The sequence below is a fragment of the Nannobrachium achirus genome (assembly GCF_963921795.1).
Source record: "Nannobrachium achirus genome assembly, chromosome: 17".
In the NCBI taxonomy this organism is placed as follows: Eukaryota; Metazoa; Chordata; class Actinopteri; order Myctophiformes; family Myctophidae; genus Nannobrachium; species Nannobrachium achirus.
Genome location: NC_137824.1, coordinates 8,297,936 through 8,310,608, shown reverse-complemented (window position 1 = coordinate 8,310,608; position 12,673 = coordinate 8,297,936). Strand labels below are relative to the sequence as shown.

General features: G+C 43.3%; 1 protein-coding gene across 1 annotated transcript in view; it reads left to right on the top strand.

The window, feature by feature from the left end:
* LOC308301773 (nitric oxide-associated protein 1-like) overlaps window positions 1–9,272 on the top strand; it is a 48,332-nt gene extending 39,060 nt beyond the window's left edge. The window contains exons 14-15 of the mRNA XM_080745877.1: window positions 4,304–4,421; window positions 7,194–9,272. Of these exons, the coding sequence (XP_080602003.1) occupies window positions 4,304–4,421; window positions 7,194–7,450 (375 nt within the window). The 3' untranslated portion in view covers window positions 7,451–9,272. The remainder of the gene's footprint in view (window positions 1–4,303; window positions 4,422–7,193) is intronic.
* Window positions 9,273–12,673: the final 3,401 nt, after the last annotated feature.

The following is a 12,673-nucleotide window of genomic DNA, read 5'->3' as shown; positions in this document are numbered from 1 at the left end:
ATCACTCAACGACATCACCATGTCATCATCACAACCCGGCCCTTTAAAATGAATCCACAAACGACTTTTACCACAACAACTCCAGCTGCCCCTAGTGTCTTATTTTGGAATGTGTTCGTCAACGCTGTTGAACAGTGTTCAAGGATCTGCTCTGTAGCGCGGGAGGATTCAGTTTACCATATTAGGAGATCAACAGTCATCAACAGTCAAGGAATCAAGGAAGACCTCCAACTGATCGGCTGTGTGGATTGGTCAAGCCTTGCGTGACGTTTGTGCCACTGTAGCAATATAAGCGATAACGCCCTCATTAAAACTTCTTTGTTTCTCAGAGCATTATTCATAAAGTTCTTTTAACTGTTCTGCTGCCGTTGACAGTCCTCACCGTCATTGAAAGGGTTAATACCATGGCGCCGTTGACGGTGAGGACTGTGAATCTTACTGTATATACAGTAAAGATATGATTACTTACTTAATGTCGCTCCGGTCCCGCCCGCATCGGTAATGTCGGCGATTTGTTTACAACGCACGTTGGGCGTGCACGCGAAGTGAAGCTCCTCAATGTTAAGTCAATGGAGAGGCCCATAAAGAAACTTCATTTAAACAAAATAGCCATTTTGAGACATTTTGCAGCAGATCTAAATGTAAACAAGGCACAAGGCAGGGCGCAGCCATCTTCCTCTTCTTGTCCCACACTGTCATGTGACTAGATGACGTAATCGTTGCCGTCAAGTGATAATCCAAAAAAACAAAAACAACCCCCTTCCAGCCCTTCAAAATAATAGCGGCGGCCTATGGAGGAAACGGCGTGGCACCGAGGCACCAAGCAACCTTCAGATTAAGAGGCACTAATTGTGTTAAAGTGATTTACGGTGTGAGAAATGTCTTACTGGACGGTTCGTCTGACTGGAAAACCAAAACAAAGGCCTGATGCTGCTGTTACCGTTGGAGACAAGGTGTACCTCTTTGGACGACTCTATGATGGCAACAAGGCTCAGATGGACGTTGGTGTTTTCAACACAGTGTCTTTATCCTGGAGGAAGGTTCCCCTGGTGACAACAGGAAAGGGAGAACTTCACTGTGAGGTTCCATCAAGGCGCAGCGGCTACACAGCTGTGCTGTTAGAAGATATCACCTACATCTGGGGAGGGAAAGACTACGATAGACTTGAGTGGTACAACGTGCTTTATGGATTTGATGTGGACGCCCACAGATGGTTCAAACCAAGGGTTTCTGGGTCTGTTCCAGATGGAAGGTGGTTCCATTCAGCCTGTGTCTTGGGGAAGTTCATGTTTATCCATGGAGGAGACACCCTGCTGACTGAACAGACTAATGACATGTACAAGTTGGACACCACCACAATGGTCTGGTCTGTAGTTAACACCAGAGGCTCTCTGCCACCTGCTTCAGAATTGCACTCAGCCACCATCATCGGGACAAAGATGTTTGTATTTGGAGGCCGGGATGGCTGGGGTCAGTACTACAACACCATCAGAGTGTTTGACACAGAAACCAACTGCTGGACAATCACACCTTCACCTTCTGCACAGATTCCTCCAGAAGGACGCTGTGATCATTCAGCTTTTACCTACAATGGAGAGCTGTACATATTTGGTGGTTGTCGCTACTATGACCAGCCCTTCAGTGATCTGTGGAAACTCAACCCAGAGAGCTTCTTCTGGAAGAAGGTTCAACTCAAGAGGAAAGGACCTGGTCCAATGTGTGCCTTGTGCCGTTGCATGGTGGGAGATCGTATCATCCTCTTTGGCTCTGACCTGTTCATCCTAGACTTGAGTCCTAGTCTCAAGACGTTATGCAAGCTAGCGGTCATTCAGTACGGTCTGGAGCAGGCAGAACTCACGCACGACATCAGGTGGGAACTGGCAGCCATGACTACTAACAGAAACTGACGATGAAAAGCAGTCCACTAAAGAATACAAAAAGATAAATGTCTCACTGGCACAGATTCATAAACCACAGATCAGTCCATGATGTGTGTCTGCTGTATTTTAAAGTATGTTGTGATGCACGGAAGCAGGGATTGAACTCGTGGCTCCCACTCGGAGCCCGATTGGCAGGGCTGTTATAGGTTGTTTCATGGCTGGCAAGCAAGCACCAGCGAGTGAGTCGAGCGTTGTGAAGGTCGCATGTAGGCCTGGGGCGGTATCGACATTTTGTTACCGCGATTACCGTCTTCCCATTTACCGCCGGTACTGCGGTAATTACCGCACCCCCGTATCTATTAATTAAGGTTCGGCGATAAGCCAAAATATTGCAATCATCTTCCCAAAAGTCGCCTCTCCACAGCCTGACTGCCCGAGTTATACTTCTCCGTACAGCACAGCGGGTATGGCTTTGAAAGGAGCAGATCTACAAGCACACAACACATCGCATCCGCGACGCGTTCTGAGCTTTTAGATCTGCACTGTCGGGTTACCATAGTAACGTAGGCTAGCTACTTGGGCTTTTCAGACACAAACAGCTGTGTGAACAAACCAGAAGAGGAAGGGTAGTCAGATCGTGTACAGTGATTCTGTAAACTCACGTTACGTCTCAACTCTCAAATCGCAGTGATTGAGTGCTGCTATATACAGGTTTTAGTTACAAGACTTGACAGAAAAGGTTATAAAATCGCCGACGCGCCGCCAGACGGGGCACAACGTGCGACGCGGTGGAAAAAGTAAAATAGTTTCATTTTCGGTTTTAGTCCACGCGGCCCGCGCTCCGCCAGTAATCCGTATGAATAAAAAAAGATATGCCACAACACAAGATATGTATTAACATCCTTGTGTCGAGTGGATTACAGAGAAAGTTTATGCTGCTCCGTCATAGAGTTGTGCTCCGTACTCTCCTGCCCTGTGCACTGTGTGCAGGTCTGTGTCTGAGTGAAGTATGTGGCTTCCAAACATGTGGTACACGGCCCAGAGCAGAGCGGCATGGAGCGCATGCGGTCCTCGCTTCTCCCCCGTTTTAAAACTCGCTTGTTTTCCAATAAAAAATAGACCTTTTTTTTGTCTTTTTACCGCGGTAAGCACACTGACACCGCGGTAGTCCTCGGTATACCGCGGTGCGGCGGTTACCGAGCCCAACCCTAGTCGCATGAGCCAGCTCAGCGCCGTTAGACGTTGTAAACTAGGGGGCCAGAATAGTAAATCTTCATCCCCCCGACCTTCGGCACCTCTGCACCGTGTACCGCTACGCCGGATAGACGCCCGAGGCGGTAACATGTCATTAGGTCGAACACCCTTTGGATCGACCACCAAACTCTAACCTTAACCTTATCCTCATAAAACTATGCCTAAACTTAACCCTAACCCTAACCTCAGTAACCGTGACGCGGGTGATTATTTAACCTGCCGACACTCGTGGGTGATTATCTAACATGTCGACGCTGTTCGACCCAACGGGAGTTCGACCTATGGGGCAGTCCCCTCCTGAGGCTGACGGCCACACTGGTATTGGGTAAAACCGAATCCATCCTCTTTGGGTCAATTCATAACCTCAGCTAAGTCGATAACTTCACAATCAAAGTGGGTGATGCTGTAATAACAAAGAAAACATGAAATCACCTACCTGGGATGCATCTCGAAAAAATGACGACCAAGTTAATCAAAGAAATCAACCAACGAATGTGCTTCTTACAGAGGATCGCCCGCTGGTCAATAACAGTACATGAAAGACTAGAAGGTGTACTCCCCAAATGCCTTTAAAAACACATTGGCCGCCATTTTAACATACCTCCGTACTCCCACCTGCCATTCGTCTCCATAGACTTCCATGTAATTCATAGTGCACGGATCATGCACACCCATGCCTAGATAATGCACCACGTGTGTCCACATTGCTCACAGCTTTCAAACAAAAAATCCGAATGGAAATCCGTTCAGGCATTCATGAGATAGCAGCCATTATGTTTAACAAAATGGCTGCCAAAATGGCTGCCATGCTTGAAAGATGGGGTTGCTATGGGGGTTAAACATGCAATTTCGCGATTGCTATCATGCCTACTCCATTTTTTGGGGTCAAAAAAGTTTTTTGAAAAAAAAAGAATTTTGATTTTTTTTTTTTTTTTTTCTAGGGACTATCGGGCCTGGCGGGGAAAGACATTGGAATAATCTCGGAACTATCGGGCCTGGCAGGGAATGAGTTAAAACAAAACAAAAAAGTGATATAAACAACAGCATATTAATAAACATGAATTCTCAGAGCAGAAACATTTGAACTGTGTGTGTGTGTGTGTGTGTGTGTGTGTGTGTGTGTGTGTGTGTGTGTGTGTGTGTGTGTGTGTGTGTACGCATGCGTGCAGGTCCCCATGGGAGGCTCAGAGCGCATGCAGAAGTTCCCTCCTCTGCAGTGGGAGGAGTTTACCCTGGAGGGGCGTGGTCACATGACCGCCAGCGCTGACATCACCATGTCCTCCGCAGGTCAGAGGTCATCCGCGTCTTACATCAGCAGTTCTGATTGGATCATCTTAAATACTGTCTATACATGAGCAGTTCTGATTGGATCATCTTAAATACTGTCTATACATGAGCAGTTCTGATTGGATCATCTTAAATACTGTCTATACATGAGCAGTTCTGATTGGATCATCTTAAATACTGTCTATACATGAGCAGTTCTGATTGGATCATTCACCGTCCTGCAGAGATTCACTGATGAGGCGGTTTAGATGATAGAAACACTTGAATTCACATGAAACCCTTCTCCCTGTCTCTAGTTTATATGCATGTCAACAGGTTTCAAAAGGCCACCAGATGGTGACAATGTCTGCAAAACAATATTCAGATTCAAAATCAGCTTCAGTTTTATTGTGACTTTGAGGCACTTCTAAAATATATGTATTTGTATAATAATAATAATAATAATAAATTTTATTTATAACGCACTTTATATTTGGAACAAATCTCAAAGTGCTACATTGATAAAATAAAATAAAAATAGCGAAGCAGAAGCAAAACACGGCCAACAAAAGATAAAAAAAAAAAAAAACAGGACTAGCAAGGTAAAAACTGTTAAATCCGTAACTTAAGAACACATCTCATGGCAGATTAGAAGCACATATGTTCAACAATGAAAAAAGAAAAAAGAAGGATTAAAAACACAAGGGCATCTAAAAGGACTTCCTAGGCAAATGCCTTGTTAAAAAGAAAGGTCTTAAGTCCCCTTTTAAAAGAGTCAACTGACTGTGGTGCTCTAAGATGGTCAGGGAGAGCATTCCACAGCAGAGGAGCCGCAGAGCAAAAAGCCCGGTCCCCCATAGTGCGTAGGTGAGTCTTTTTTGTTTTAAGTGAGTTGTTGTGTCCAGAACGGAGGGAGCGTGTGGAGCGTGTGGAGGTTGGGGGTTCGATGAGTTCTTTGAGATATGAGGGGGCGTTGCCGTGGATGCATTGGTGGGTGAGGAGGCAGACCTTGAATTCAATCCTGGAGGAGACGGGGAGCCAGTGGAGGGAATGGAGTATGGGTGTGATGTGATCAAATTTTCGCACTCTCATCAGTATCTGTATATAGTGTATGCATATTTAAAACAAATTGAAAACATAAAAGCATACAATTCATGACTACCGGGAGCTCCGCCCCCACCTCTCCGCCGAGACCTCCGACGAGAATCACAGCCGCACCATTCACTTGAATGGATATACAGCGGATTTTACACATTAAATATTAATTCCGTTTTGGACCCAGAGCTTCGAAATCTCGTCCAATCCATCAACAAAGGCCTGGATATGCATTGGAAAAATATGTAGACCTTTAAACTTTTAAAACAATACGACAAAGGAATATATGGACGCAACAGCAGAATGAGGAAATCGCCTGTCTGCTGGACCTATACAGAGCCGTTTTCACTTTTCACTGATTAGTTTAGAGGCTATTACTCTCCATTACACAAACAACCAACCAGAATAAACTGCTTCAAATGTAGGCTACATGTTTCTTATCATGCCGATTGCTTATAAATCTTATCTATAACATTTGATATCTCTGGCGTGAAATGTTCGCGATTCCTGACAAGTTTAGCTGCCGAGCCGCAGAGGGAGAGGGTGTCGCATCAAATTCTGGGCCCTGGGTACAAGGATTCGCTGTGGGCCCACATGAATGTTCTTCATCGTGGGATTTCAAAAATAGCAAATCTACAAGCTCGCAGCGTGGCACTCAGTGCCGCGCTATGAGCTTGTATATCTGCTATTTTTCAATCGATTAAGTCTAAAATAATTAAGGCCCTTCCACCGTGGGCCCTGGTAAGTCAGTCCCACTTTTCCCCCCCTTGTGACGCCCCTACCCACAGCCTGCAGTCGAAAGCAGAGTTGAAATACAACACTTCGCGTCGCTACCCCTGTTCATTCAGACATTCACAGACGTACATTACATATCAGTTGCTATTTAACATAACAAATAAGGTGTTTGTAGTCATGGGTTATTGTCGTTTAGGCCAATACAGTCCATTCATATTTAAATTGGTTTGAAACGGCTTTCTGTGGTCCAGCAACCATGGACCATATATATTCCTATGTGTTCTTATATATTCCTATGTCGTATTGTTTTAAAAGTGTAAAGGTCTAAATATTTTTTCCAATGCAGATCCAGGCCTTGTTGATGGATTGGAAGAGATTTCGAAGCTCTGGGTCCAAAACGGAATTAATATTTAATGTGTAAAATGTGTGTACAATCCGCCGTATTTCCCATTGAAGTGAATGAAGCCAATAGCGGCGCGCTGTGATAGTGGCGGAGGCAGCTTTTGGAGGGGGCGGAGCCGGTAGTCGTCCATTGTGGACACTAGGACTTTGACATTTTACAGGGGCAGCCACCTGTGTATTTTCAGAACAGTTTTAAAGGCGGTCAGGGATTAACACAAGGACTATTATTATTATGAAGTTGTACCCTTAATTGTGTTTTTGTCGTTGTCAATTACATTTCTATTTGGCTTGTAGGCTGTGAAGTTGCACATGGCAGATATGACACATAACCTAAATGAATGACAGACATATTTGAAACTTTATTCTTAAAAAAAATAACATTGATTGTGGAAATAGCCGATCTACGAGCTCACAACATCTGCTATTTCCACAATTTTTTGGGAAATGTTTGAAAATATATGAAAAGTTTTCAACATGGAAACGATTATGACGATTATGTCAAATAACTGTGATTAGATGATTAATTAATCGATAAAGATGATGTGTTTGTGCTCCCTGCAGGGTGGGTGTCAGTGACCGGGCTGGAGGGGGAGCGCATGCTGCTCCGGGCCCACCGGCCCCAGGGCACCGGGGGGTCCCTGAGGACCCCTCCTCTGCTGCCCCACATCGGCAGCGTGAAGGGCGAGCGCCTCCGCAAGTCTGCCGCCTACAAGACGGCCAAGCCCCCCGCGCTGGTGGACACCACGCTGTCCCACCAGGGGGCGACGAGGCTCACCGTCAAGAAGAAGAAGAAGAAGAGACAGAAGGACGGGGTGTGAGTCAAGGAAGTTCAGATAAGGAAAGGACGCTGACGCGTTTTTTGCTATGCGCCATGACACTCTCGGTGGCAAAACTAGCACCGAAAGTTCTGTGAATAACATTGGAGTCTATGAGTGCCGGCTGGGGCAGCTCATGAACAAAACATGATTACGATATATAACGAATAACGATAAAGACCTTTATAAAATACTCAGCTCAGAAATGTCACACAGTGTTTTCTGCTGTGTTGCTTTTCGACGTGTACACGGTATGACTTTATAGAGGCATCTAAAGAGCACAAGGTACGTTTCTGAACTAGCTAGTATCGCGAGACTCCACCATTCCCTGTCTGGAATCCAAACTTTGCGATATCTCCAACTACACTTGCCGCTGTTTAGCTGCCTCAATAACGAAAAGCAAGTGATTGTAAAAATACCTGTGATGCGTCTTTTATATTCCTGGAGCGATTACATAACAAAGGTCGCAATCGTTCAGAATTATCTTTTTGTTCTTGAGCTTTCCCAGCCGGCTCTCATAGACTCCAATGTTATTCATCGAACTTCCGGTGCGAGTTTTGCCACCGAAGATGTCATGGTGCTTAGCCGTGGTCACTGAGTGTCTTCTCCTAGTCTTCTTGGTGTGAGTAGGGCAGGAGATCTGGAACCGGATCCACTTGAAGCAACCGGATCCGACGTTTTCCATCACGTTTTGGAAACCGTTTCCTGAAAGCATTATTGCGACCGCAGGCGCCGTTTAGTAAGAAAACCTGCAGCTCCTGTCCGTCTGTCACACCGGTGACCTGTTCTGACATCACAACGATAAGTCTCATGCGGTCTATGATGTCAGACGTCAGTCATATCCATATTTGGGGAAAATTTGGCCACATTTCGTCCAACTTAAACAACCAACCGCAACTTGCAAATGAATTCCGTCCTTGTCCCTTTTATGCCCATATATGGAGATCCCTGATGTCATCAATATTAAGCCCCTGTCTGGGAATGCCCGAATATGGACATATTGTGTCAGTCTCGTGTAAGTTTATGACATCAAACATCTATGATGTCATCTCCATATTAGGGGAAATCTCCATCTCTATCTCCATATTAGGGGAAAATATGGCCAGCGCTCGCCCAGCAGTCTGCTGTCACCCAGGTGGGTGCATGAACGCGCCCTTTAGGGCGACGTCGCTTACTGGTTTATCTTCACAGTCCGAGTTGGTCAAGTGGACTTCAGGTCTGCTGTACAATTACAATACCAGTGGTTCTCAAGGACCAGCCATTACTCTGAGACAGACCAAATGGAACCAAATGGACCCTTAACGGTTCTGTTTCTTGGCACAGAGCCCTGGTCGCTTCAAGCCTGAAACAGTTCCAGTGTTGGAGAGAAGGTGCTGCTCCGTCTGACGACCCGGTAGTTTAACCCATTCAAAACGGGTACACATTATTGTGTATCATCATTTTTTGCTTTAACTATTGAAAAATAGCAGATATGTAGATCTGCTATTTTTGAAAAATCGTGAAAATTAAAATTCTGACCTGATTCTATAAGTATCTTTTGAATCCTTCTAAGGTTTTTTGAAAAAAAAAACTATGTTTCCATATCAGCAATCTGGCTATAGCCATCGTCAAAGAAAAGGTCCTTTTCACTTAAATGGAGCTCAGTTAGTCTGTTCTTGAGAGACTACTATGTCAGTGGTTCTCAAACCTTTTCATGTGAAGGCCCCCCAAAATGATATGTATTTGGCCACGGACCCCCATCTCAACATAGTTAGTTCCAGGGACCCCCCCAGAAGCAAAATTTGAGTTACAAGCGTTCGCTTTGAAAATACATATATTCAAAGATTTGCACACATTTTCACAACTTTTTCAAAAATAGCAGATCTACAAGCTCGCAGCGCGGCACTCGGTGCCGCGCTGTGAGCTTGTATATCTGCTATTTTTCACTGGTTAAAGCATTCAATAATTCTACGCCTGAATGTATGACCTTCACACTACATGAGAACTCCCATGTTTGTTCCGTGTCGTGTTGAGTTCGTCGACAAAAAACATGACAAGAAATGTTTGTCGACTACCTTTTTTCACTGGTAAAAACTAAGCTATGATGACCAAAACATATGACAAAATATATTGACAGTTTTGTCAACACATAAAAACTAGACTAAAATGTCAGGGAGGGACTAGTGGAGAAGAGATCCAGGTGAACTGAAAGTCATTTTATGTTTGGTTGTGCTCGGGTGTTCTGAAAATAGCAGATCTAAACTAGATTTGGCTATTTTTCAGTATGAAACCAAGTGTAAAGTCAGTCTTTACGACGCCATCAAGGCCCGCCAAAATATATTTTGTCTACCAAATCATCTGTAGATCTGTTGGTAGGTTGGAACCGCAGTACCATCACACTGTGTGTGAGCACTATGGACATGATGATGATGATGCCGTAGCTGACCCTTTTATTTTAGTTGAATAAATCAGTGCTGGTGAACAAGCTTTACGTCTGGTTGTGGCGTTTTACAAATATTGAACCAATTAAAAATATTTAAAACTGCTTCTGACTCAAGCTTTTGTTCTTTCTGTTGTCTAAACCGTCTGCATATCATTCACGACTTACCACCACACTTCCCGTCTGACTTGGTCATTCTAAAACGACATTCTCCACATTCTCTCAGATTGTCTATTTTCAGCAACCAAGTGTAAAATCAGATCGTTGCGAGGCCATCAAGGCACCGCCCAATGATATTTGGTCGACTAAACTAGACTAAAACTAAAACTTTCAGATGACTAAGATGTGACTAAAACTAAATGAACATTTATTCAAAAGACTACATTTATTCAAAAGACTAAATGACTAAATCAAAATGTCTTGTCAAAACCACCAGTGGTTCTGTGGCCCCGGTCCAAGCTTGAAGATCGGCTGCTTTAGCTATTTTTGCATTTGAAAAAGTAACAGTTTTGGACGTAATGAGGGTTTTTTCCACCCCGACAGACGATATCTATATCTAGTGTCCATCCATACACATCCATCTTCAACCTCTTATCCGGAATCAGGTCGTGGGGGTAACAGTTCCAACTGAGACTTCCAGATTTCCTTATCCTGAGCAACTTCCTCCACTTCACCAGGTAGTATACGGAGGTGTACAGCTTTCGTTTCTGATGACTTTGTGATTTCTGATTGTTTCACCTGAAAGAATGGATTTGGGATGAAATCATCCAGTCTTTCTGCTTTTATCTCAAAAGGTTCAAGAAGTGTAACAACTTGATTAACTCATACAGTGCCAGGCGACTTTTAGGGCGACTTTCTCACTATGGGCTTCCCTGCCAAGCGACTTTGGGCGACTTTTACTTAGAAAAAAAAAAATATATATATTTTTATTTTTTTATTTTTTTTTGGACCCAATTAAATCTAGTAAACATGATTTCAATCGCGATTTTGCATGTTCCACCCCCCATACAACCCCATCTTTCAAACATGGCAGCCATTTTTGTTTACATCTGAAGAAAACATTATGGCTGATAAATCATGAATGCCTGAATGGATTTCCAATCTTTTTTTTTTGTTTGAAAGCTGTGAACAGCCTGCACAAACATGGTGCATGATCTGTGCATGGGCGTGCATGATCTGTGCACTATAAATTACATGGGAGTCTATGGAGGCTTCTGGCACTAGTGCCACTCGAGGGGCATTTTAAATTGGCAGTAAGTGAGTTAAATTGCTATTTGCTATTGAATTATCCGGACTGTGTGAATTCACATGAGAACCGACGCTCTCAAGGTGAGTTGAGAGGCAGTCAACAAGACCACACGGTTATGCTTCAGCCTCTGGAAATGCACACATGACAGTCATGAGTGACACCATGGCATGTCTGCATTGGCCATAGAATTTGTGTTTCTATTACTGTGACACTGTTGCCACCTACTGGCCATGTCCCATATGGTAGCTGTTGATCAGACGCCTTACCTTGTTGTTTTTCATGGGGATGAAATGACACAATCAAAAGGTTCACATCATCTATACTATAATTTTGCGAATGTCTGAGTGAGTGTCTGAGTGAGTGTCTGAGTGTCTGTCACAGCGTTTCTCCTCGGTGGCTGGAGCAATTGATCTGAAATCGCATCACCATAAGCATATGAACACACCTGACATAACTGTGAAGCCCGTTTGTCACTTTCACAAATCGTATGCTGTATATTAGCATTTTTATGGTGTATCTATTATCTGTTCTGCATCTAGCTTGAGGCAAAATGTTTAACCAGCTCTGTGTGTGTGTGTGTGTGTGTGTGTGTGTGTGTGTGCAGGCAGGCAGGCGGGTGTGTGTGCAGGCGGGTGGGCGGGCGGGCGGGCTGGGGGGGGGGGGGGAACAGTATCTCTGTAGCCATTAAACGAAACGGGATTCTTACATTGATGCTCCTACATCATGCAAGCACCAGTTAAAGTTACTTTCCATCCCTCATATACTGTGTGCACAGTGCACATCCCATAACCCACACACTGCACATCATTTTGGAGCTCATATCTTTGAACGGGTAAGGGCTAGTAGCTATAATGCTTTGCTTCTTTGTACTATGAAAAATTGTTTAACTTTTGATACACAAGTACATTCTAACACCAGATTCTACATAGAATAGCTACCTTTAAGTAGGGCATTCACGAATAGTGATTTTCTTTTGAGAACCCCTAAACACTATATATATATATATATATATATATATATATATATATATATATATATATATATATATATATATATATATATATATATATATATATATATATATATATATATATATATATATTTTTTTTTTTTTTTTTTTTATATATTTGAATATTTGGTGAATGCCCTACCTTTAGACTTTAGACGCCACTTGATTAAAACCAAACAAAAAAACAGGGTTTCAGTTTGCCAAGCTTTATTTAAAAATGTACAGTGGACAGTATGACGCAAAGTGTTTTGTGTTTTTCCCCTCTAATGGATTAAAGTACATCAGTAAAAACACATTATTAGTCAGTGGTTCTGTTTAATCTATATTTACTACTAATAAACTATGGCAGTACAAGCTGTTAAAAAGCTAAATACATAACAATGGTTACAACAACTCATTTTGAAAAGTCACATTGATTTTAAATGACGGTGCCCATTTTCTCACTCAACCAAGATCAAAGCCGACGAGACGGACGACATTAAAATAACTGAATGGACATTGTTTACAATTGAAATGCAGTATTATACTGTTTATAATCCCACATGTCAG